Source organism: Emys orbicularis, chromosome 3, assembly GCF_028017835.1.
Source record: "Emys orbicularis isolate rEmyOrb1 chromosome 3, rEmyOrb1.hap1, whole genome shotgun sequence".
Classification (NCBI taxonomy): domain Eukaryota; kingdom Metazoa; phylum Chordata; order Testudines; family Emydidae; genus Emys; species Emys orbicularis.
In genome coordinates, this window is record NC_088685.1 from 190218070 (window position 1) to 190245375 (window position 27306).

The 27306-nt window shown below is 42.0% G+C and overlaps 2 protein-coding genes across 5 annotated transcripts in view; one reads left to right on the forward strand and one right to left on the reverse strand.

Moving 5' to 3' along the window:
* The window catches only part of EML6 (EMAP like 6), a 373229-nt gene extending 354238 nt beyond the window's left edge, over window positions 1–18991 (forward strand). For both annotated transcript variants that reach the window (XM_065401031.1, XM_065401032.1), the window contains 9 exons: window positions 3708–3865; window positions 5340–5454; window positions 7471–7659; window positions 8955–9127; window positions 10644–10806; window positions 13794–13897; window positions 15378–15531; window positions 15756–15856; window positions 18967–18991. In XM_065401031.1, the coding sequence (XP_065257103.1) occupies window positions 3708–3865; window positions 5340–5454; window positions 7471–7659; window positions 8955–9127; window positions 10644–10806; window positions 13794–13897; window positions 15378–15531; window positions 15756–15856; window positions 18967–18991 (1182 nt within the window). The remainder of the gene's footprint in view (window positions 1–3707; window positions 3866–5339; window positions 5455–7470; window positions 7660–8954; window positions 9128–10643; window positions 10807–13793; window positions 13898–15377; window positions 15532–15755; window positions 15857–18966) is intronic.
* A 4368-nt stretch (window positions 18992–23359) lies between these two features.
* The window catches only part of RTN4 (reticulon 4), a 97050-nt gene continuing 93103 nt past the window's right edge, over window positions 23360–27306 (reverse strand). For all 3 annotated transcript variants that reach the window (XM_065402226.1, XM_065402228.1, XM_065402227.1), the window contains 2 exons: window positions 24253–24311; window positions 23360–23817 (listed from right to left, as the gene is read on the reverse strand). In XM_065402226.1, the coding sequence (XP_065258298.1) occupies window positions 23775–23817; window positions 24253–24311 (102 nt within the window). In that variant the 3' untranslated portion in view covers window positions 23360–23774. The remainder of the gene's footprint in view (window positions 23818–24252; window positions 24312–27306) is intronic.

The window sequence follows — 27306 nt, forward strand, 5'->3', positions numbered from 1 at the left end:
TGGTGTCTCTGTAGATGTAGGTGGAAGAGAGAGAGAGAACATGGCAAACATCTCTCCCTTTTATCATGTCCTTTCTTCCCTCTTGGCTTTGCCCCTCCTCCTTCAGAGTCAGGTGAGCATTGCCTCATCGCAGTCCCATACTGACCAAAGGAAGGGGGGTGACTCACTCAAACAGATCCTTTTGTTCCCGTGAGGCTGGGTTTGTCTCATATCTGCCCTGATGAGGTGTGAATTGCCTCTCTGCTCTTGGAGAGTTTTTGCCTGGGCTTATTTTATTTAGTTGGGGATTGGTCCTGCTTTGAGCAGGGGGTTGGACTAGATGACCTCCTGAGGTCCCTTCCAACCCTGATAGTCTATGATTCTATGATTTTAAGCCATGAGGATACATTTTCAGCCTCATAACGATATACATGAAATTATAACCTATAACATTACTGTAACAACTAGTATAACATCACTATAACAACAATGTTCAGTGCATCATGAGCCTTCCGAAGACACCCCACATGACAAACTTTGCATTGGATACCACACAATCATTTTACAAGGATGAACATGGGGGTGATGGGTGTTCCCCTGAGGTACAGAGCATCACACCTCTATACACACAAACCTGGACACCTTCATTTACAGACCTCCTGGTGCGAGGCTTCTTAACATGACATGCTCAAAACCTGTGAGCTTCAAGCCTTATCCATTCTGTGATGAACTAATCCCCTTAAAAGATGGGCACAATAAGTGCCTCTTCTATCTAGGAGAGTCCCACATAACTAGCAGATGCTCGATGTGCCTGTCATTTTCTGCTAGAATGCAGAAGTTGAAAGACAGGAGCCTCAAATTCCACCTTCTGGAATATTCCATGAAGATCTCACTAGACCCTGAGGAGACAAGCTCCAAGATCCTCTTAGTGGACAAGCCAGTGTCATCCAGCTCTCTATCAGTAGATAGACCACATCCAAAACTGGCACAGAAAATACTGTGCCAAAAAAGTAACCAGCATAGTCACCCCATCACAAAAGCCACCACATACATCATTGGCATCACAACAAGCACCAACACCTACAATGTCAAAGTCCAGCGCTGTCAGGAGTCGCTACAAACATAGAGGCAGAGTCTCCAGGGGAACTTGGTGTCCTTCCATAAGGACAGAAAACACTAACTCTCTGGAGAAAAATCCACCAGGCCTCCCACGGCATCAAGGGCTAGAGCAGGGGTCAGCAACCTTTCAGAAGTGGTGTGCCGAGTCTTCATTTATTCACTCTAATTTAAGGTTTCGCATGCCAGTAATACATTTTAGCGTTTTTAGAAGGTCTCTTTCTATAAGTCTATAATATATAACTAAACTATTGTTGTATGTAAAGTAAATAAGGTTTTTAAAATGTTTAAGAAGCTTCATTTAAAATTAAATTAAAATGCAAAGCCCCCCGGACCGGTAGTGTGAGTGCCACTGAAAATCAGCTCGCATGCTGCCTTCGGCACGCATTCCATAGGTTGCCTACCCCTGGGCTAGAGGAAAGGAGCAGACTACACTGCATGAGACCCTGCTGGCACCAAGCCTGCTCTGGGATTGCACCCTTCAGTGGAAGACAGATCTAGGAAGGACCTGCCAGGACAGACCTTGGTACTGAGAGTGCCATACATTTCATCCATGTCCCTAGAAGAGAGCAACTCCTCACAAGGTCATATAGTCTCCCTGTCCTCAAGTACAGAACCCTATCCCCTCAGGTCAGTGGTCAACACCATGGAGAGACCTGCCTGATTCCCCTACAGGATTCAGACACCACCAGCTCTTAGAATGGCCACTACCTAGAGAGCCAACTGTACTAATACAGCAGGCCCTGGTGGCCCTATTTGGGTTACTGGGGTCCACTGTCTCAGTCTTCACCGCACTTGACAAGAGGAAGAAGTCACTCTCCCCTTCAGCATTGCTGGGCAGACCGCTGCCGCCAGAGAATCAGGAAGAACCAAATCGGGGCCAGAGCAACTCCAACACCCCCTATCACCACCTAAGGACCTCTCATCTTCATCTCATGACAAAGTGACACAAGTACCAGTGTCTGATGACTTTAAATCATTTCAGTGGCAACTTGTGCATGTCAGAGAACCCCCACAAGCTATTTGACATCCTGTTAGCTTCTGGTCAAGCCAGGATTGCCTTCCCCATAAATGAAGGACTGAGGTACCAAGTACCTTCAATGTGATTTGAGGACTTCTACACACACTCCAACTCCAGGGTCCTTAGTTGTGGACAGGAGAAGTCTAAATGGAGCAAGAGTGGCCCCAAAGACAACTCAGCCTATTTGGGAGAAAATCACATTCTTCTGCCTCTCTTCATCTGGCTCACTGCCATGTCTAACTGGCTGAGTATGACTTATTAAATTCATAGATTCATAGATTCTAGGACTGGAAGGGACCTCGAGAGGTCATTGAGTCCAGTCCCCTGCCCGCATGGCAGGACCAAATACTGTCTAGACCATCCCTGATAGACATTTATCTAACCTACTCTTAAATATCTCCAGAGATGGAGATTCCACAACCTCCCTAGGCAATTTATTCCAGTGTTTAACCACCCTGACAGTTAGGAACTTTTTCCTAATGTCCAACCTAGACCTCCCTTGCTGCAGTTTAAACCCATTGCTTCTTGTTCTATCCTTAGAGGCTAAGGTGAACAAGTTTTCTCCCTCCTCCTTATGACACCCTTTTAAATACCTGAAAACTGCTATCATGTCCCCTCTCAGTCTTCTCTTTTCCAAACTAAACAAACCCAATTCTTTCAGCCTTCCTTCATAGGTCATGTTCTCAAGACCTTTAATCATTCTTGTTGCTCTTCTCTGGACCCTTTCCAATTTCTCCACATCTTTTTTGAAATGCGGTGCCCAGAACTGGACACAATACTCCAGCTGAGGCCTAACCAGAGCAGAGTAGAGCGGAAGAATGACTTCTCGTGTCTTGCTCACAACACACCTGTTAATACATCCCAGAATCATGTTTGCTTTTTTTGCAACAGCATCACACTGTTGACTCATATTTAGCTTGTGGTCCACTTGGGACAGGGCAATCAGTTTGAATCCAGTGGAGGCACTGATACCAAAGATCCTGGACTCTATGCTGCTCCTGAAAAAAGGTGGCACTGGCATTCAATTCTCTCCAAGTCCACCTAGCAACAATACTGGCCTATCACACTCTAATACAGAAGCACACAATCTTTTCACATCCAAGAATGGCTACTTACCTGGCAGTAACTATGTTTTTTGAGATGTTGTAGGTGTGGATCTCACAACCTGCCATCCATCCCCACTTTTTAGAGTCCTCACCTAACATGAGCTTTGAATTGCAAAGCAATTGAAGGAGAGTTGTGGTCACCTCACCCTTTATGCCCTCATGTGAGAACACAAGGAGGCACCAGACAGAGGGTGAATGTGTGGCCCCAGTGGACACTGAAAATTTCAGTCTTGTACACACAAGGCACATGCACACCTACAGGGAAATCCACATTGACTACAACATCTTGAAGAACCACAGATACTATAGGGTAAGCAATTGTTCTTTTCCAAAGTATGTGATTTTACTAACATACTATGGTTGTATCACAGCTGACTTTTCTGTGAGAAATACAGTAACAAGAAGAGAGTTTTAATTCAGTTTCCTAAAGAAATGGTAAAAATACTAATGATTTCTATAGTGAAGACTGTTTCTGTTTGTTACAGAATAACCTTACGTTTACTGGTGCCATAAATGGAGATGTCTATGTGTGGAAGGATCACTTTCTGGTTAGACTGGTGGCAAAAGCTCATACAGGTCCAGTGTTTACAATGTACACAACTCTTCGAGATGGACTAATTGTAACTGGAGGGAAGGAAAGACCGTAAGATACACATCTTCCTAAAATACATTGTTTATGTCTGTGGCAGATTATTAGATCATTATTTATACAAAGCCCTAGATGTGCACTGTGCTTCATAGATACAGACGCTCCCTGATTTATGCAAGCGTTCCGTTCCGGAACACCTTGCATAACTCAAATTTTGCGTAAGTCGGAAATGTATCTCTGACCATTACGCAACCCCCCCCACCACCTCCCCCAAAAAACCCTCCTATTTCTAGCTAACTGAACTTTTTCCATAAACTCGGATTTGCGTACGTCAGATTTATGTAACTCGGGAGCGTCTATATATAAAAAGCAGAGGTACCTGCCCCACAAAGCTTATAATCTAAATGACACAAAACACAGCAAGGGATGTTAATAAGTAAAATACGGGGGGAGGATGTGGGTCACAACAGTGGAACGGGGAGCAGGAGGAGCAGTAGTATGGCAGCAGAGATAACTTTTGTGCAATCTCCCTTCTGTTTTTGTGGGGTTTCTGACCTCCTGCATAGTAGAGGCTGACAGCAGCATTTTTGTCATAATTGTTAGATTTACTCAAATTCCAGACTCTCTCTTCTGACCATTTCTTTATCTTTGATTTACAAGATATTCTGTTTTCCAGAAGTCAAATATACTTTTTTCAGAGTTGACCACTTTTACAGTGGTTTGAGATTAATTAACAGAGAGATTGTGGCAAGGCACCTTCTCGGTCTGACCAGCCTCAGCTGTTTTTAGCCTTGATGAGATGGGCTTGGGGTAAAACAATCCCTCTTGGCTGCACAGGGGCAGTCCGTCCTTCTCTTAGCCAGTGTTTTGGGCTTGTTTTTCTCCCTTCTGGGAGGGAATGCAGCCTCTCCTCCTGGAGAGGCTTGCTTCCTTGCTGCTACTTGCCTACTGGTAGCTTGACTCCTCTCTCTCTCCCCACTTCTTCTCCCCACAGGAGGGGAGAAGTTTAAAAAGGTCTCAGGCAGCCCTTAGTTGGAATCAACTGATCCTAATTGATTTCATGTAACTCCCTCTCAGCTGATCCTAATTGAGCTCTGGTAACCACTTCTCAGCTGAACCTGATTGACCTGTAGTCACCCCTCCCCAGTTGATAGGGAGGAGGGCTTTTTAACCTTCTGGGTCTGTTTTCTCCTCTCCCCCTTGCAGCCATTTGTCCTGATTTTATCACAAAACCTATTTGCCATTTACATCATGGTAGTGGTGGTGGTAGTAGTAGTAGCTGCTGCACTACTGCTTTGGAAAATATGCAAAATGATGGCTTGATACACTCATTTTTATTATTTCCTTGCCATAATACAGTAATGCACCTTCTTTAAATACAATACAAGGAGATTATGCATATGTTTTTGTATTTAAACAATAATTTCTAAAAAGTACTACTTTAGCACTGAAATCTGCATATTTGATAAATTCCCGTCAGTGGGAAAGGAGAATTCCATATAATAGTTGACAACTTGCTCTTTTTCAGGACAAAAGAAGGCGGTGCCATAAAATTGTGGGACCAGGAGATGAAGCGCTGCCGAGCATTTCAGCTTGAGACAGGACAGCTCATTGAGTGTGTGCGCTCGGTTTGTAGAGGAAAAGTAAGTGAGTCAACATGAAAAGTTTTACAATTTACTGCCTATTATTCTCATCATAAGAAGTCCCTATGTTATTTTTGATGTTGTTCTTGTTGCATGGAGGAGCAGGAAGAGAGCAAAGAGATGATAATCACTGAGGCCTCTGTAAATTTATGTGCAAAAATTTTGCACATGCACCTAGCTCAGTTTGCATGCACTAATCTACCTGATTTACATGCCCATTTGCACATCCAAATATGGGGAATGAATTCCAAAGGGATGTATGAACATTTTTAGAAGTCTGGCTTAAACTGTGCCTCTATGAGCCAAATTCTGTGCTTAGATCAGTGCATGTGGAACTTCAGAGAGATTCCTTTTAGGATCATAGAATATCAGGGTTGGAAGAGACCTCAGGACCTATCCCCAGACAGATTTTTGCCCCAGATCCCCCCCTCAAGGATTGAGCTCACAACCCTGGGTTTAGCAGGCCAATGCTCAAACCACTGAGCTATCCCTTCTCCTTCGTGGGAGTCACAAATGCGTTCTGAGGACAGAATTGGCTTTAGACCCTGATTTGGTCCTCAAGCGAAGTCAGTGGAACTACTCATATGCTTACAGTTAAGCACTGCTTTTAAGTACCTTGCTAAATTTAGACCTTGGAAATTTAATATAATATTGATTCATGTGCATCAGCTCTTAAAAACAAATACTTATGTTTTGTATTTGTGTAATACATGGCAGTATTTTTAGATGTAAATGATAGACAAAGAATACTATTTTAAAAGGTGAATTACAACATTTGATTTAAACTGTATAATAAATCAGTAATAGAATACACTAAAATTCTAAACATGTTAATTATAAATAGTTTTCTATTTAATATTAAAAAAAAGTAAAAAGTTTTGTAACTCAGCCTGAATAGTTGATTTTTTTGTGCACCAGTAAAATGTAGACATTATGGCCTGACTTTTATGGTAATGAGTAAACAATTGCACATCTACATTTTTAAGCACAAACAGTACATGTCTAACAGCTATTTGCATATACTGATACATAATGATATTGGCTCTATTTAACTTTGCATTATTGGACCCTAGGAATTCAGAATATCCTTAATCTTCTAAACATGTTGTGTTAGTGTACAGTCAGAGGTTCAAATTCAGTGCAATAATAATAACAATATTACTTAGCTCTAAATCATTAATAAGTAGGTCTCACTCTACTTTAACTTACCTCTTCTTACACTTTTCTTCCAACTCCTTGCAGTGTAAGTTAGACCAACTTAGAGTACATTAAGTATAGGTAGAGCAGGTCTAAGAAAATCTAACTGAGCATAAGATGCCCTAATGATCCTTTACATTGACTCCTTTGCACATTTCTCACAGTGTAAAGGAGCCCTTAGCATAAATGAGAATCAGGCCCAAGCAAGTCTAAATTAGCCCAAAGAGGTCTAAATTACACCACCTTATGTATCATTTCTGAATTTGACCTAAGTGTTATAACCACCTGTTTTCAGTGAATGTCACTACCTGACAGTGGATGAGTATATTTGACTGTGGAGGAGATACAGAGATTCAGTGGTAAAAGAATATAAGATAAAAATAATGAAAGATAAAGAATGTGGAAAACAGTGACATTTTTTCCTAATTTTGTGGATGAATGTTGTGTTCATGCCAGTCAAGGACTGATAACATACGCAGGTGCTACAATTTATTGTGAAGCCTGCCACTGCATCTGAATCCTTCCAACATCACTGCTACTCCACTTCTGTGTCTTTCATGAGCAGAGTCTGCCAGTCATGCCAAATTGTATATAAACTCTATAATCTAGAAAAAAAACCCTAGGGACCTAAACCAGGATTTGAAAATTGGCCTCTGGAAATGAAAGACTAGTTCACTTAATATATTGTTTCAAGATGCTGAATGAAGTATAAATCAAGACTAGTTATAAGTTCTCTGTTACACATCTTATATTTTAATGTGTTGATATTATGTGCATTATTTTGATAATCTGGTTCTCACCATATTTTGACTACAACAGGGCAAAATTTTAGTGGGAACCAAAGATGGGGAAATACTTGAAGTAGGAGAAAAAAATGCTGCTTCAAACCTGCTGATTGACAATCACATGGAAGGAGAGATTTGGGGTTTAGCAGCTCACCCCACGAAAGACATATTTATCACCGCAAGTAATGATGGAACAGCAAGAATCTGGGACCTCTGTGACAAAGTGAGTACCATTTAAACTAAGAAGCATGTCATCAGTAGCACTATCATTACATAATCAAGATTTTTCCAACTGTGAGCTATGTGTTGCCCTCTGTTCATGTATGCAACTCTCTTTGAAGCATGCACATATACAGGGCACGTTTGTCCCTATATTTCCATGTTGTTCCCATATTAATCTGTAGTGTGAAAAGGTGAGTCTTTGGTGATATGGTTCATTGCTGTTTCTAAAAGAAATCCATCTGCATTTTGCTGAGATGTGCAGCTATTTGAAACCTCCCAGGCTTAAGAAGTGCTTTCTGTCATGTATGGACTGTGAAATGTATTTAAAAACAAAATTTAGAAGATAGAACATTGACCCAAGCCATTCTATAATTGAATGCAAACAGCTAGGGTGCACAGGCCCGGCAGTGGGGAAAGTACACACTGTGCCTTCAAAAATTGTGTAGAAAGTGCTCCAAAACTCCCTGTCTGCAAACATAATACCTCCTTCTACCACCACTTAAGTTCTGTAGCTCCACTGGCCCCCAGAACTGTATCTTAGTCTTAAATTTGCATTAATTATCTGGTTGGACCTGGGTTATATCTACACTACAGACTTCTGGCAGCATAGTTATGTCTGTCAGGTATGTGAAGAGATGTGATCCCTGAACAACATAGCTGTGCTGGCAGAAGTCCCTAGGGTAGATTCAGTTATACCAGCAAAGCTCACACTTTTACCATTATAGCTTGTTTTGTTTGGGTATGTATGTGGAATAAGATAATAAAAGCACCCCTTTACTGGAATAATTTGCATCCAAACTACCTGACAGTGGCTCAAAAATAATATGGACCATTTTTTAATATCAACTACATTTAATATAAACCCAGTAAGGTAAGTGAAGAAGTAGGAACATTGATGGCATTAACTGGTATAACAAATCAAAAGAACTTCATATTTAATAGTTAAATAAATTATTCAAATCAGCATTAAACCCATATAGAAACTGATTTTACAGCCTTTTTTGCTGGGCTACCTCCTTGTAATGAGCTCAGTGCAAGATGACTGGAAGCACTGAAATGTCCATTTTAATCAAAGCCTTACTTTCAAATTTATTTTACAATGTCTATCTGGTGAGAACTGACTTACGATGCGAAATTTCACACTGTCATTTTGAGGAAACTATACAATTTTCTTTTAAGTAAGCGTATTTTTGTTCTCTTATAGATAGCTTAGCTTTGCTTAAAAGAGACTTATTACTTGATAGTTTTCTATAAAGAGAAAAAACTAGTAAGAAATCATTGTTTTTGTTGTTACAGAAATTGCTGAATAAAGTGAATTTAGGCCATGCTGCAAGATGTGCTGCATATAGTCCTGATGGTGAGATGGTAGCTATTGGAATGAAGAATGGAGAATTTGTCATCTTGCTTGTAAACAGTCTTAAAGTTTGGGGCAAAAAACGAGACCGGAAATCAGCTATTCAGGATATCAGGTACATCAGAAATTCAGTTGAAATAGGACAATATGGCCCTAAACCTGCAGTCCTTATTTAGGGTCATTTCCTGATTGAACTAGGATGGATTCTCTTTAACTGGTTTCAGAGTAGCAGCCGTGTTAGTCTGTATCCGCAAAAAGAACAGGAGTACTTGTGGCACCTTAGAGACTAACAAATTTATTAGAGCATAAGCTTTCGTGGGCTACAACCCACTTCTTCGGATGCATATAGAGTGAAACATATATTGAGGAGATATATATACACACATACAGAGAGCATGAACAGGTGGAGTTGTCTTACCAACTCTGAGAGGCCAATTAAGTAAGAGGGAAAAAAAAACAAAAAACTTTTGAAGTGATAATCAAGATAGCTCAGTACAGACAGTTTGATAAGAAGCAAGTGTGAAAATACTTACAAGGGGAGATAGATTCAATGTTTGTAATGGCTCAGCCATTCCCAATCTTTATTTAATCCTGAGTTGATTGTGTCTAGTTTGCATATCAATTCCAGCTCAGCAGTCTCTTGTTGGAGTCTGTTTTTGAAGTTTTTCTGTTTTAAGATAGCCATCCGCAGGTCTGTCATATTGATATGCAAACTAGACACAATCAACTCAGGATTAAATAAAGATTGGGAATGGCTGAGCCATTACAAACATTGAATCTATCTCCCCTTGTAAGTATTTTCACACTTGCTTCTTATCAAACTGTCTGTACTGAGCTATCTTGATTATCACTTCAAAAGTTTTTTGTTTTTTTTTCTCTTACTTAATTGGCCTCTCAGAGTTGGTAAGACAACTCCCACCTGTTCATGCTCTCTGTATGTGTGTATATATATCTCCTCAATATATGTTTCACTCTATATGCATCCGAAGAAGTGGGTTGTAGCCCACGAAAGCTTATGCTCTAATAAATTTGTTAGTCTCTAAGGTGCCACAAGTACTCCTGTTCTCTTTAACTGGAGTCTTTAAATCAAGATTAGAGGACTTCAGTAACTCAGACAAAGGTTATGGGCCTACTATAGGAATGGGTGGGTGAAGTTCTGTGGCCAGTGCTGTACAGAAGGTCAGACTAGGTGATCATGATGGCCCTTTCAGGCCTTAAAGTCTAGGAGTCTAATCTCTACCTGAATACAGCTAATAATCTTTGCATATTAGACTTTTAATAAGAGGAGTTAATGTTACGTTACAATATCACCACATAGCACTGGGAAATCCCGTATCTCAGCCTCAAAGGATAAATGGTACTTTGCCCATATTGTTAGGCACTTCATAATAATGAAATATTAACAATTTTTAGAAACACTGATGCTTGAAGCATATGTAGTTTTCTGATTCAACTGTTTCAACATCAGTGGTGAGGTTTGGTCTGGATCAGAACTTGTTATTGTTTGTCAGTCTTTTCTTAGAAAAGATTGAACTTTTATACCTTAAGAACAGTGGATCAAAGCAAACAAAAATCTTAACAAATGCACCAATACAGCAAATTATATCCCTGCTTCATGATTTGTTGTCTAGAATCAGCCCCGATAACAGATTTTTGGCTGTTGGCTCACACGAACATACTGTCGATTTTTATGACCTCACCCAAGGCACAACCTTAAACCGGATAGGCTACTGCAAAGATATTCCAAGTTTTGTCATTCAGATGGATTTTTCAGCAGACAGCAGATATATTCAGGTATGTTTTAGGTGGGCATGCAGTTGTTTAGAGTTCCTCTCATTAATTGATCATCAGACACTTAAAGGAACAAAATTAAGCATATAAAAAGCCTTCCAAAAGTCTGGCCTGTAAAGCATAGGACTAAAGGGGGGAGGGATAGCTCAGTGATTTGAGCATTGGCCTGATAAACCCAGGATTGTGAGTTCAATCCTTGAGGGGGTCATTTAGGGAACTGGGGTAAAAATCTGTCTGGGGATTGGTCCTGCTTTGAGCAGGGGGTTGGACTAGATGACCTCCTGAGGTCCCTTCCAACCCTGATATTCTATGATCTAAAGAGCTCTGTTCATCCACAAGCATCCCCTAAATCTATCAGTTGTCCCAAGAAACAAGTACAAGCCTTGCTATGAAATGAAAAGAGCATTTTGGGGTACTGGTATGCAAGTGAGTATAACCAGCATCCCAATTGTCAGCAAAATTCCTGTATTCAAAACTGCAATAACAAATAGCTGTTGGGCTGGAATTAAGGATTAATGAATCTAGGGATTTGTAACTACACTTATATATTACCCTATTAGGACTTATCAGTATGGTAGAATTACCTGGCCTCATGAAGGTAAAAGCTGGGTCTAGAGTACAGGCGCACACAGTAATGGTAGAACAGTAAAAATGGGTACATTTGTGACGGGTTGGACCCCCTGGGACGTCACCTGGTGTGCTGGGATGCCAGAGTCAGACTATTCTGCCAGCCTGGGTCCCCTTTACCTGGCCTTGCTGGGTTAGGGTCCCCAGCCTTTTCCAGCCAAGCACACAGGCAGGGCCACACTCACCTGCACAGAGAGATAGAGATCTGCTCTGGGAAGGCTCAGCTTAAGGGGCTTGCCACACCACCCAGCTGTTCACCCCCACTTGGAGTACAAACCCAAAATTATATGAAATTCACCTCTTCCCTTAATGTGGAGGAGGGTGTACACAACTTCTTGCTCCTTCCCCCCCAGTTAGAAATCACATAAACTGGGTTATATTATAAACCAGAAATAAAGTTATTAACTATAACAGGTGTATTTGAAATAGTTAAGGAGGTAGCTGACAGAACAAGGCAGATTACTAAGAAAATAAAACAGAGCATGCAAACTAAGCTTAATACACTAAAGAAACTGGTTACATGTAAGTTCTAAATGTGGTTCTAATAATCTTCTTCACAGGCCAGATGCCCTTCCAGCCTGGGTTCAGTTCTTTTCCCCAGTTCATTCTTAGTTGTTTCCAGCAGTCATCTTGGGTGGGGAAGCAGGAGAGCTCTCACAACCAGGATTACCTCACTCCCCACCCTTAAATAGGATTTGCATAAGGCGGGAGTCCTTTGTTTCCTAGTTTGGCCCCCCTTCTCTTACAGTGGAAAGTTACAAGAAGTCCCAGGTAATGTTTTAGTATCAGGTAACAAGACCACCTGACTCTGTAGGGCCCCTGTAGCCATTTTTCACAGGCTGACCCACATATTCACAGGAACACAAAGCTCTTTTACAGTCCATTGTCTCTTGCTGATGGGCCATCAGCACTATCGGGCTTTTTCATTGTTGTACCTGAAGTGTTAGCGGCAGAGGGTGGGGGGAGGACAGTAGTTGTGTACCCCCTCCTCCACATTGAGGGAAGAGGCAAATTTCATAATATATCTTTGGGTCTGTACTCCAAGGGAGGTGGACATCTGAGTGCTGGAGCAAGTCCCTTAAGCTGAGTCTTCCCAGAGCTGACCTGCAGCTGGGTGTGACCCTGCCTCTGTGTGTGTGTGTGTGTGTGTGTATGTTAGAGGATGTTTTAAGAACCTGGCTCAGCAAGACAGGTTAAAGAGGGCCCATGCAGGCAGAACAGGTAGACTCAGGGGTATCTCAGCACACCAGGTGACATCCCGGGGGGGGGGGGGGGTGTCCAACCCATCACAACGTTCTTTCACTATTGTGTTCTGCAAAGTCCACAGAAAAAGGCTGGTCTCACACACACAAGTACTCTGTACCCTTAGGGCTCAAATATGCCTTTAGAGCGCTGATCATCATCAAAGATGTTGAGCTACAGGGAGCTGCATGAGGTATTGTGCACGACACCTTTTGAAGCTCCCAAGTGTGTGTGGGTAGCATACCTGTTGCTATTCCTTTTAAGGGGGAGGTACATACAGCATGTGCTCTTCTCCACAGCTGGGCAGTTATGCTATCCACAGTAAAGGGAGTGGGGGCAGATCCTTGTCTTTCACAAATGTCATTGCCCCTTTGGGATCAAAAAAGGAGTAGTAGTCTGCAAGGGTGGCTAGTTCTTGCAAGGGGATTCTGGGAGTAGGGATTTTGCTGGCCTCTTGAAGCAGTGCAAGGTAAAACAATGTTTTGACCTATAATTTTTGCTATGGAAGCTGAGAGCATAAAGGCTTCTCTTTACTCTCAGATACTGTATGAAAAATGCCATCTCTCTAAGACTGAGCATAGTGCAATGTATATCATCACATAGCAAGAGGATCTGCTGGCAACAAGTAGCTATGCAAAAGCTCTCTATTAGCTAGAAGCAAAGTTAGTTTCACAGTTTTAGTACCATAGTAGATAATATACAGTATCTCACATATTTTTGTCCAAGTCAACAGTACTAAAGTACATGAACCCAAATGGTTCACGGTTTCCTTCTAAGGTGTCAGATGCTGCCAAAATGCTGCCAATTTTGACAGGAAAATGAGATAGTACAGATAATAATCTGATTGAGAGATTATTCATCAGCAATGGATTATTAGTATGAGCTGCTCATTCAACAGCCAAATCGTTAGTTCATACTGTAAATTTGTTGTGATTAGTTTATATTGTATATAACTCAATTACAAAAGCCCAAGGAAAGCCATAAACTTAGAGATATAGGTAAATTACTATATTGTCCCTCTGGAAACCATTACTGTTAAGAAATAAACTTTTAATTTTTAAATATTGAAATAATATCAAAATACATTTATGGAAAAGTTAATATACTCTTTCTACATTCAGGTATCAACCGGTGCCTATAAACGTCAGGTTCATGAGGTGCCATTGGGAAAGCAAGTGGTAGATGCCACACTAATAGAAAAGATCACATGGGCCACATGGACAAGGTGATGAAATGTCTAAAAACCAAAGAACTTGTTTTTACAAGCAACTGATTGTGCATGAATCTGTACTACAGAAATAGGATAAGTGTTATGAACGGTTATGAAAGTGCAGCTAGTGCTGGGATTCACAGAGTTTCAGGCTCTTTTAGATTTGCAAAACTATTATATGAAGAACGCTAGCTCTTTTGCTTTTCTGTGGCCCTGTCTGCACTGTACTGTTAGAATGAATTTATAACTAGTTGGTGTCACAGTTGCCTCCGTACATGGTTTGTACCCACACACACAATGTGGTTGGTACTCAGGATTATCCCCTACCCACATCTGTGTAATCACTCTTGGCCAGTCCCCTTTACTCCCAGCCAGCTGAGCTGCCTGATATGCCAGAATGCATTGCCTTATGCATTGCTGGTGCCACTTTGTGTGCAGCCCTCCAGGCACTCTGGTCCCTTGCTGAGGCACTCTGCGGTCACTTCCCACATTTTGCACCAATACATACACAGTTAGGCAGCATGATAGATGTGGCTAGAAAGAAAGCAGGGCTGATATGATCATGTTATGAACAAGATGTTGCATGGCCGCTACTTAAATGTGGTTATTATAACTGAGTTACATAGGACCATCACAACCTGATTAAAAAAACATGGCTGTACGCTTAGTGTAGACAGAGCTGTAATGTCAGTTGAGCAGTGCAGCCTATTTACTCTCTCTTACTTTTTAATTACAGTGTAGTTTAAAACTGTAACGAACTATACTAATGCCATTGGTACAGGCATTAATCAGAAGATCTGACAGTATCCAGTGAGATGACAATACACACGAGCTTAGCTCTTAGGGAACAAGGGTAGGATTGAATAACACATTCACTCTTACTGCTTTGTTATCAAGCAAACACAAGACTGCAAGGCAATTACAATGGCCTTTTCTGTCAGCGAGTGTAGGAAAGGGTGCAGATACATTTGACAGCTGATATGTAGGCAAACATTCTAAGTGAGGGAATAACAGCTATTTTAAGGAACACTCTAGATACAAACAATAATCCCCTCACTTGAGTAGTTAGGGCCCAGGAAAGGAGTATTACTAGGAGGCATTACTGCTATAAAATTTCAATGTGAGTGGGAGCATACATGTGGGGGAAAGGAAGAGTGTCTCACTGAGGCAGGATGTATTTATATCTCACATGAGGGGGGATATATGGGGACTAGTGCCTCATGAGGGGTGAGTTTGTACATCTTGATGGGACTTGTGTTGTGGTCTAGGGCATGAGGGAAAATGAGCACGTGGGGTGCTCTCTCTATACCATGAAGATGCATTTGGGTGCAATAATGCACAAGGACAAGGTGAATCCCTAGGGAGAGCAGTTTACTAATAGTCACCCACCATTGTCCTGCTGTAAAGCCAACCATTATGCCCATAACACTGGTCCAGAAGAGCTAGTGGCCCATGCTTCTTCATAACTATCTTCTTTTTTTATGTTTTGGAGCAGCATTCTTGGAGATGAAGTCATTGGGATTTGGCCAAGAAACGCTGATAAAGCAGATGTCAACTGTGCGTGTGTGACCCATGCTGGTTTAAATATAGTGACAGGAGATGATTTTGGTCTAGTGAAACTTTTTGACTTTCCATGCACAGAAAAATTTGTAAGTGTACATTTTAGCTTTTATTTTACTCTAAGATGCTAGGTTTTGTGTTTAACCAGTTTTACAACACCCTGAAGGCAAAGAAGTGCCAGTAGGTTAGAAGTGTATTACACTAAATGAAATGTGTATTTTCATATACTTCCAAAAGAACATAGGGGTTGTTTGTTTTTAATGGCTGTAATAGTTTATTTATTGTCTGCAATACTCTGTCTTCTTTCTAATAGGCCAAACACAAGCGTTATTTTGGTCATTCTGCTCATGTTACCAACATACGCTTTTCTCATGATGACAAGTATGTTATAAGTACAGGAGGAGATGACTGCAGGTAACTCCTTATTTTACTAAGCAAGAATTTTGTAAACAGGTATGGTCCACCCCCATTGCAACACTGTGTTTAGCATCTTCTCAGAGCATGCTGCCACACGGCATCTGAAATCCATTTATGTAGCAACACAAAGACTAGGCTAAAACACTCTCAGTACTTGGCTATCAAGGCTGGACTGTTGATGAGGATGTCATGCTCAATAAACACAGGTCAGAAAATTTAACACACCAAAGTTATAAGGAATAGCAACCCTCATGCTTTGGATTTAAACTAACCATGAAGGGGTAGAGTCCCAAAGGCGTCACTGTCATTCACAAAACCCCTGCTCAGCTGCCCCTTACCCTAGAGCAGTGGGCCCCAAACTGTGGGGCACACCCGCCCTAGAGGAGTGCAGAGGAACATTCGGGAAGGACACAGCAAGGCCTGGGCCAGCCCCCACAGGGGGTCCAGGAGGGAGCACCACCCAGTCCCGCTCCGCCCCCAGCTCTGCCGGAGTCCCGGCTGCGGCCTCGGCTCCCAGCTGTAGCACCACTCCCTGCCCCAGCCTTGGCCCCGAACCATGGCCCAGCCACGGCTTCCACTCTCAGCCCTGACCCTAGCCTCAGCCCCAGGCTGTGGCTCCACTCCTGGCCTCTGCTTTGGCCCCTGACTATGGCCCAGCCACGGCTTCTGCTCCCAGCCCCACCCCCAGCTCCATTCCCAGCTGTGGCTCCATTCCCGGCCCCACACCCGCTCCCAGCTGCAACCCCCCCCCCCCCAGCCTTGGCCCCCTTGCCCCTGTCTGCCCCTGGGAGCTGCAACCATGAAAATCTTGGGGACCACTGCCCTAGAGGCACCTAAAGTCCCTAGGTGCCTACATCTCTGATGGAAAAGACCCCAAAATTCAGCAGCTAAGTCCAGACACCACCCAGAAACTTGGTACCTAAACCCCAGCAGGAGTCACGCTTAGGACACATTCTAAGCCCCCATGAGATGGCAAGGAGGCACTCTCCCTTATAACCTTTAGTCCATGGTTAGAGCACTCATGCGGGGTGTGGGTAGGGTGACCAGATGTCCCAATTATATAGGGACAGTTTCAAGATTTGGGGCTTTGTCTTATGTAGGTACCTATTACCCCCCTCCCCCGTCCCGATTTTTCACCCTTGCTGTCTGGTCACCCTAGATGTGGGAGACCAAGGTTCAATTCTCCCCTCTGCCTGAGGGGAAGAAGGAAGTTGAATTTAGGTTTCTCATCTGCAGGGAGTGCCCTACTCTAGACTATAGAGCCCCTCAACTCTCCTGCTGGCCCAATGCCTATATAATTATTCATTTAATAATTTATCCACAGTGGAACAGCTCCAACAGGAGAAATTGAGAGTGACCCACCCCAGCATATCCTATAGCTCAGGGGTTAAGGCATACTCCTGAGAGGTGGGAGACCCAAAATCCTTCTCCACGTTAGCTGGAGAGGAACTGAACACACATCTCCCACATTACAGTGTCCTAGCCTCTGGATTAAAGTGTATAAGGGGGTGGGGGCATAATGCAGCAGCAGCATTTCTTCCAAAACAAACAGCTCCAGTACCTAACTCCAGGAGAGGGGGCCCAGTTGTGAATCCTGAGCAGAATCTCCCAAAGGCTCTCCCTTCAGCCCAGTACAATGCTAGGATGCACTCAGGAACTTTTAAAGCAAGCCAGCAGGTTCCACAGGGCCAGTTAGCGTGTGACCCACTGGTCAGCCGTAGTATTTACACCTGGCTTGTGTACACTAATGCACTATGTAGACAAGCCTTTAGGCTTAGGTTACACCCTTCTCATTAGCTTTGGTGTCTTCCCACTCATCTTGTTGGCTTTTTGGATCCCATTCTCAGCTGCCTAACCCACCCCAATCATTGTATAGGACGTTGGGCACTCAGGTGGGAGACGGGTTGAAGTCTCTGCTCTGAATCAGGCAGAGGACAAATTGGAGGCTATATAGCCCAGAGGCAGGAAAGCGCTGGTCTATGAGTGGGGTTCCTATTCAGTATAATACATATGATTATTATTAATAATAATCCTTAAACAGGTAAGCAAAAATGCAAGAAACAAACTCCAAGTATGGCTAAATGGCAAATTGCAAGAACTTAGTTGAGCCATACAGAGATCCAGAAAATAGAAATGCAGCTCAAACAGAAAAGTAAGCAATGCCAGTGAAATGTAAGGTGTAACTAGAGTGGTTTGACGGACGAGCAACTAACCATACCCATAACACAATGAAGTTCATGTAGATGAGAAGCAGGAAGGCTGCAAGAGAAAGTAGCTATTGACCTAGCACAGGCAAAAGGAGTAAGTAAAAGGACAGTGTGAGACAGCTGAAGTATTGCTTTGTATCAGTTGTCCTAGACCATGGTAGTGAGATACCTACATTTTTTACGTACGAAAGATGAGGCACTGTTTGAAATGTCAAAAATGAAAGTGCTGGCAGAAACTGATTCCCATAGATATGACAACCCTAACTGATTGTCTATTAGGCAAATCTTTCGTTATTCACAGATGCTTAATCAGCATATCCTGTACCAACCTCATTCAGAGGAAAATTTCACAGACAGGACAATTGATCTGATCCACATAGGAATTGCTATTGGTTCTATGGAAATATGCATATTTCCATGATTCACAAAACCAAATACTGGTTCAAGTGTAACTGTTGAGCAGTTTACCATGTGCTATTAAGTAACTGTCAACATGCCAGTGACTTTGCCCAAAGGCACACAATGAGTTGGGGTACAGCCAAGATTAAAATTCAGTCATTGTACCAGCCCAACTTCTCGCTGAAGCAAGCTGGATAATTTGTGAGCAAATGCTGAAAGTAAAAAAAAAAAAAAAAGCCCCCACATACTAGATGTTTATAGTTGTTTTATGAATAAGGGAGCAGTGTTGTTCTTTGAAAAGTGACTGCGCACAAATTTATCATAGGGCTCCTTAGTCATTTTCTCTTATTGACATCCATACTAAACCTGCTCAGTTTGGGAGTAAAAGGATAGGGTTTTTTTCCACAAGTGCTGAAGCTGCAAACACAACCTGCAATCTGTACAGTATTATTCTAGTGCTAATTGTAAAAGACAACTTTACCACCAATTAACTTTTTTTAGTGTATTTGTGTGGAGATGTCTTTGAAAGAGGAATTCCCTTGCTTCTGGTGCTGCAACTACCATGTGACTGCAGAGGAGTGAAGAGTCACGCCAGTCCACAATGCTTTGGCTGCTCTAATTTCATAACAAAAATGCTGCATGGATTACACACTTTCGGAATCTGAGTGTGATAATATTGAGTGCTACTACGATCTCGTATTTGAAAGACTGTGATGCCCTTGTGATGGAAGCTGAAGTTTTAAAGGTTGTTCCTAGGCCTCAGCAATGAACAGTTCAATCATTAAACTGCTTTTGCTAAATATTTTTTAATTATTCCAAGCAGCTACAACTGTAGCCTAACAAAAAAAAAAAAACCTTTGAGAGTCAGTAATCCTAAAATGTAACACAGCATTTAATTTGTGAATCTGTAAAATCATTTCTTTACACCTTCCTTCAGGAATGTTCCCATTTTAACACAACTTTAAAACTCTTGTTTGGAATTTTATGCATTGTGAGTAAGGCTTTGTATTTTTTTTAAAATGACCACAGGGGGTTTCACATTCACGTTCAATAACCAAATGAACCAAGTAACACATTTTTAAAGTTCACTATTTTTTAAAAGAACACATTTAATTTACAAAGTTTTCTATCCATGAAGTGCCTTTGAAAGAGTTTGCCAATAGGCCTCCCACCACTGTCAGCTTTCTGCATATGGTGCTATAAACTTCCATCCTGAGGAGGGCTTAACACAAACACTTTTTCCAGATCTGACATGGTCACCCATTTTTTGCTGGTACTATTCTTAATACTGTCACAACTGAATTCCAAAATGTTTCCTTCAGAAAGAACATACATACTGTTATACAAGCAATTATCTGAACCTCCTGTTTGTCAGTGACATGAACAATCTATTAAGAGGTGGAATGTATCTGGCTCAAGAAGGTAGCAGGTCAAGGCCAGGATTTAAACTCAACTCTGAGGGATGATATGGGTACAAAGGACTTTTTTCAGGGAGGAGGGAAAGAAAATAATTAAAAACTACTGTTATCTTCTTGTGTTCCTCCCTCTCTTTGGGTCTGTGCTTTATCGTTGACTACTTATACAGTAAAAGTTTAGTAAATTGCTTTGGACTCTTCCAAGAAGCACCATTTCCCATCTTTTACTCAGGAAGAGCTTCTTGGAGATGTGCTAATTGTACATAATGAATGACAGGTAAAGCAGTAAGAAGAGATTAGGTTAATCTGGCAACCATTCATATGCTGTTTAGAAACATGTATGTGACATTAACAAAAATAAATAGAACTGAATGAAAATTCAAATGGAACGTTTGTCAGAAAATGCCATTTTTTCAAAACCAAATCTTTCGACAGAAATTGTCTATTTCAGTGAAATTTAGTTTTTAAAAAAGTCTAAACTACCACACAGTGAAAATGCTCCATTTTGAGTTTTCATTCCAAAACAAAACAACTTTTCATTTTGGTATATATTTCATATTATAAACAAATGTAAAAAGTGAAATGTTTGATTGACCCAAACCTGTGTGTGTGTGTGTGTGTGTGTGTGTGTGTGTGTAAGTCAGGGGTCGGCAACCCACGGTACGCATGCCAAACACGGCACACAAGCCGATTTTGAGTGGCACGCTGCCTGCCCGGTGAGAGGAGGAGGAGGGGAGGAGGGGCAGGAAAGCACCACGCTGGGGGGAGAAGCAGGGGAGGTGGGAAGCTTGGCTGCTGCAGGACCAAACTTCTGCCCCCGCAGGGGAGAGCGGGGGGGGGGGGGTGGAGGGAGGGCCCGGCCCTCAGCCCCCACGCCCACCGCTGTCCCCTGCGGGGGCAGGAGGCAGAAGCTTGGTCCTGCGGCAGCCAAACTTCCCCCCTCCCTTGCTTCTTCCCCCAGCGTGGTACTTTCCTGCCCCTCCTCCTCCTCCCTCTCCCTGCACTGATCAGCTGATGCCCCTTGCGAGGGGGAGGGGGAGCGAAGCAGAGCAGAGCCAAGCGGCAGCGTTCTCGCTGCTCCGTAGAGCAGGCAGAGAAGAGGTAGGGAGGGGCCTTGGGGAAGGGGGTGGAACAGGGCATATCCCTTCCAGCCCCCTGCCCTGAGCCGCTCAGGGCAGGGGGCTGGGAGCACCCCCACGAGCCGAGCACCCCAGCCCTCTGCCCTGACCCTCCCCCACACACCCAGCCTTCTGCCCTGCACCTCCACACACACCCCAGCCTTCTGCCCTGACCCCTGAACTCCCCCCCATACCCAGCCTTCTGCCCTGCACCCCCACACACCCCCAGCCCTCTGCCCTGACCCCAAACTCCCCCCCACCCCAGCCTTCTGCCCTGCACCCCCACACACACCCAGCCCTCTGCCCTGACCCCAAACTCCCCCCCACCCCAGCCTTCTGCCCTGCACCTCCACACACACCTCAGCCCTCTGCCCTGACCCCTGAACTCCCCCCCACACCCAGCCTTCTTCCCTGCACCCCCCCACACACCCAGCCCTCTGCCCTGACCCCAAACTCCCCCCCACCCCAGCCTTCTGCCCTGCACCTCCACACAGATCCCAGCCCTCTGCCCTGACCCCGAACTCCCCCCCCCCAGCCTTCTGCCCTGACTCCTGAACCCCCCCCCCACACCCAGCCTTCTGCCCTGCACTCCCACACACCCCCAGCCCTCTGCCCTGACCCCTGAACCCCCCCCAGGTCTGGGGTCCCGGCTGCCGGCCCCTTGCCAGCTGGCATCCCGGCCACAGGCCCCGCTCAGCCCGCTGCCGGCCTAGGTGAACAGAACCCCAGGCTGGAAGTGGGCTGAGCAGGCTGGCGGCATAAGATCAGCATTTTAATTTAATTTTAAATGAAGCTTCTTAAACATTTTGAAAACCTTGTTTACTTTACATACAACAATAGTTTAGTTATATAATATAGACTTAGAGAGAGAGACCTTCTAAAAACGTTAAAATGTATTACCAGCATGCAAAACCTTAAATTAAAGTGAATAAATGAAGATTCGGCACACCACTTCTGAAAGGTTGCCGACCCCTGGTTTAAGTAAATGTGGGTTACAGGAAATCTTGTTTTTGTTCCAAAGCAAAACAAAATTTCCTGAAAAATGGGAATTCTGGTTCCTGCACTTCTCTAATAAGAAGGTAGCTATTGGCTATAAAATATCATAGAAAAGAGAGAAGGCAAGCATTATCAAAATGTAATGAATATATATTTAACACAAAAGTGCTTGAGGAAGCTTAGTGAATTTTTTTTTTAAATAAATTGAACTATTGCCTTACAATACTCTGCAAAAGATCAGTTTGTCAGACACACAATAGGAGACCCTATGTAGTCTTATTTTTTTTTTTTTAAAGAAATCTTTTCTGTATTATGGGTGAGCATTTTCTTTGCCTATGTTGTAACGTTGGCCTTTCACGTTGATTGTATCCTGAATAAAAATAATTGTGTGATGGAATGAATTGCTAAATGGTGATTTGTGAAAAATATTTAAGAGCAATAGTATCTATCAGGAAAACATTTAAATAAATATGATTTGTATATGTTTATGTGGTTTGGTTTTATATATAATATGCTCAGAAGTAATGCTGTATTATTATATTGTATATGAAAATATTAATGCATGAATTTATTTTTCAATGGCCAAATAATTATTTGAAAACCATGTGTCAAATAAATTTGGTTATCTATTTTCATTTATCTTATTTTTACAGTCAAGTTAGTAGAATCAACAAGTTATCCTGAAAAATTGCTGGACTAACTTCGTATCCCTTTCAATTTTCCAAAGTGCTGAACTACATAAAACAGATGCTCGACTGACTTATGTAATAAATATATATATTATAATCTGGTAGTCTCTTCAAGACAAAACACCAAAATTCTTTAAGTCTATAAGCTTTATTGATACTTGGGTTTTTTGTTTTTACATTTCACAATGCATTCCACAGACTTAGTTCAATACAGCTTAAACCACAAGTGTATACATTTTCATTTGTAATTTCTTGCATAACAATGCTTGACATTTTCAAACATTTGAGGAATTAGATATTTGCTCCACAGATTATGTTTGTGCAACACAGTGTATGCTTTAAGTTTTATGTGTGTGCAAATTCATGTGTTTTTTTAAATAGATGGTAGTGTTTCTAGAAATATTTTATTTTTCAAGTTTGTGCGCTATGGCTAGTCCTAAAATTAGTCCATTTTCTGAAATATCAAGCACTGTGGAGCAGCTTAAAGATCTAAGCTTTGTGAAATATATATATATATATATATATATATATATATATATATATATATATATATATATATATATATATATATATATATATATATATATATATATATAAATTGATAAAACAATAAAATCACAATACAGCTACACTCATACCAAAAAGACAGTTTTTCAAACTTGCTTAATGGTATATTTTTCTAACATCTCATTTTAGAAAATCTGCCTCAATCTACCCAGACCATACACAGTGCACAAAATGGGAAATGTTATCCTCCACTCTACCTTTTCTTGAATGCAGCAAAATTACCTCTGATGAAGCACAATGTACAGCTTTCTTAAATCTTTTGCATTAGCTGGTGCTGCACACAGGAAAAACAAAGATGATAATTTTTAAATCCATACATAGCAGCTTACAATACTTAAGATGATGAAACACATGGCAGTCAAAACAGGTATTTTTCCTCAAACACTGTGCTGCTAAAATATAAAGATCTGTGAAATTGCACTGCAATGTCAAGGTTTTGCTATTCCCTGACCCTCCCCATGTAATTCAAATGAATATTTGCCCCCTGAAAGATGAACTCCTATTGAGAAGTTGCTTCAGGCTTTTTACTCAGTTTTGCGTTTCAATCCAGGTATTTTAGCTTGGATCCTAAAAAAGAGTGAGAGAAAATTAAAAAGGTATTTAAATGTGGAAATAAAGCAGTATTTATAGCATAAATGTAGCCTTGAAAATGTCAATGTTTACAGATAATTATCATAGATATATTAATTTGCCACACTAAGAAAATTGGCAGTAAAGTTGCTAAATCTCTCTTCACTCAGCCCTGCTCCGCTGAGGACCTAAAGTCCTCTGCATATAAATCTACTTATCTGGACTCCTATTAGAATTGCATGATTCAAACATTTTCCATCAAATATTTTTAACTGCACTGCAAGGAATCAGTTGCTTCTGCAAGTCTCCCACAGTTTTTAAGTAAGTTTTTTCTTCTTGATGACTATATATAGCTTCCTTAACATACCCAAGGTATTGTATGTACATCAAAAAGGCTATACAAGCTAGTTTAAACAGCCAACATAAACTCACTTAGTCACTGCATCTCTGGCAGTCTTGTTCACAAGTCCCAAATAATGGTCAATTTGAGCCTGAAATTTAAGAGAGAAAACAGAAAAGTTAGCTGTTTAGCTTTACTGCTGCTAAAGGCTGCTTTACTACTTGCAAGTCATCATTGTTCCTTGTCTAATTAGTTTATGCTTCATTAACTGTCCTGAAATATTCTAAGACAAGCAAAGAGCCCATTTTTTGTTTATTCTGGGGTTTCATATAATTTTTTGCAAATCACAGGCATAAAACTATTCTGCTCACATCTCTACCAGCCAGTAAATGAAACAGCCCAACTTCTAGTATAAACAGTGCTGTATGGTGAAGGAAGAGACTTTCCTAGAATAATAGCAGATGGACAGAAACTGAGACTCACTGCGAAAAGGAAGCTGAATCAATACATCCACCTGCAGGAAAATCTCACTAGTCTTTGCCCCTCCCAGCCACAGGCAACATAAAGTGACAGGATGGTGAAACCCTTGTTCTGAACGTGGAAAGGCCTGCTACTGTAGGTTCCTGGATTCTAACCAGCTCATGCAGTAAGTCACCATCACTATTTGCTTTTTGAAATGCATGTGATGCAGTAGGGATTAATACGTATGTACACTTGCAAACACCACAATCAGTATATCCTAGCGTTTCATGTGTTTCTTCCATATAAGTAGTCTAGTTCTTAGCAGCTCAAACCGCCCTTTTCTTCAGACTGCTCCCACACAGAGTGCACAACCAAGACCCTTGTATGCACAAAAACAAATGTACTGTTCACGCTTCTGGTTTGCTTTATTTTGAAGAACTACTTCTATTGACAGCTCCAAAACAAAATTTATATACCTCTACCCCGTATAATGCTGTCCTTGGGAGTCAAAAAATCTTACCATGTTATAGGTGAAACCGCGTTATATCAAACTTGCTTTGATCCGCCAGAGTGCGCAGCGCCCCCCCTCCACCTCCCGGAGCACTACTTTACCACGTTATATCCGAATTCGTGTTATATCGGGTCGCGTTATATCGGGGTAGAGGTGTATGTTAAGAGTCACAACCATTCTTGGGCTCTTCCTAACAGTGCAGTATTGGGTCTCTGTATATGTATACTGTTAGAAGCACAATGCTCTGAACAAGTGAGATCACAGTTCCCTTCTGCTATTCTCCACATACACCTGGACAGTTACTAGAGATCCCATGGCAGTTTGAAGGGGGTGATCAACTGAATAAATAAAAAAATAAAAAAATAAATTAATGGAGATATCCCATCTCCTAGAACTGGAAGGGACCTTGAAAGGTCATCGAGTCCAGCCCCCTGCCTTCACTAGCAGGACCAAGTACTGATTTTGCCCCAGATCCCTAAGTGGCCCCCTCAAGGATTGAACTCATAACCCTGGGTTTAGCAGGCCAATGCTCAAACCACTGAGCTATCCCTCCCCCCCCTACTGGGTGGCACATTGGAGTTTAACAGGTTCCAAACAGTCAAGTCTGCACATGGGCCAATTATGTGCTCTGGCTTTACTCCTAGTCACTATGCCACGAGGATGTTACAAAAAAGTAGTTTATTACCACTGAAACAGAACAGCCAAGCTGGATTGCAGAAGGGTGGGATGAAGCCCACCATAAAAATGTATATTACTACTCACACATTATCACCAGTAGGAGTTTCTCACCAGTGGTTCAGAAATTTCCCTGGAAATTGACAGTAAAACTGCTAAATCTCTCAGCTTCTGCCAAGGCAGAGTCTCTCTTGAGAGCTCATTATCTTGGTACACTTGATCACTGCACTGCAGAGCCCCATGAGCTTTGTCTTTTATAAGAAATAATTCCCTTGTAATGAAAACATGGGGCCTAGTCCCCTCTGACTGTTTGGACAGCAGAACCTATGAGCTGCCAACTTTCAAGGACTGCAAGCTTTTGATGAATTTACCTCAAACATTTGGACTTCCCTCCAACATAAAAAAAAAAAATCTACCTCAGACACCTGACAATCATTTGACCTGTAGGCTTAGCACAAGGAATACCATCATGACTATCAAGATCAGTCTGACGCAGAGTGCACAAGCAGAGCCTTGTTTGTCTTCAGCATGTCTCACTGGGAGCCAGGATGTACTGGGATTAATTCGGTTCCTTTGTGTCCCTTTGCCCTCAGAGATTGAAGGCTTCGTAAGTGAGGTTGGGCATTTTAAAGGGATTATTTTTATACTTTCAGAAAGCAACAAGCAGCTGGTGATTTAAGTCAGTGGGACTAGGAAGCCTGCAGCCAGGATAAGTTGTCAGTCTTCCTCCTCCAGGGCCATGTGACTTCCCTTCATCTTATGAGTACTTCCTTCTTTTCTGGTGCTGAGTGATCTTTGCTGTGCAGGTGGGTTTGAGAGCAGATGATGGGAGCATCCCGAAACTGCCCTGTATGCCTCATTGTATTTGGTCCCTGCTGCTTTCTTCACTGCACTGCCCGTTTACACTGGTCTTTATTGTACAGGTGTTTTTCAGAAGAGAAGAAATCCCTGTGTCACTGCTCACCCTGGTCAACTACTCTATGCCCTGATGGATCCAATTCCTGCCTAGTACTGCTACAATCTCCTGTCCCTCCCGGCAATTACTGTCAACAGACTTACCAGAGGAGCATTAGACTGTGCCAAGCTCTCCCTACATGCGTTAGCCAGTTCTACAGATCACATGGGCTCAGGGATAAATGTCTGGAATGCCAGCTCCAAGGTGGCATCTCAAAAAACTATATAAAGTACTTACTGAGATTTTACATAACTCAGATATTGCTACTTTAGTACTGAACAAATCGGGATCAGAGGGAGAGAAGGTGAAATCATACTAAGCAAACCTCTCTTATAATTACTGTTTGCTGGGAGAGCCTTCACATATTTCCTAAAGAAGAGGGGAGATGCACAATGCACTATGGGCTTTAATTGTACTACTCATTGGAACACTGTCAGGAAACCTGCACTGGCAATCTTCAGAAACAATATCAGGTATTGAGGTTAAAGGTTTAGGAGACTAAAATCAGATTTCTAGTTATTCATTCTTAAGTGTTTCTGATTC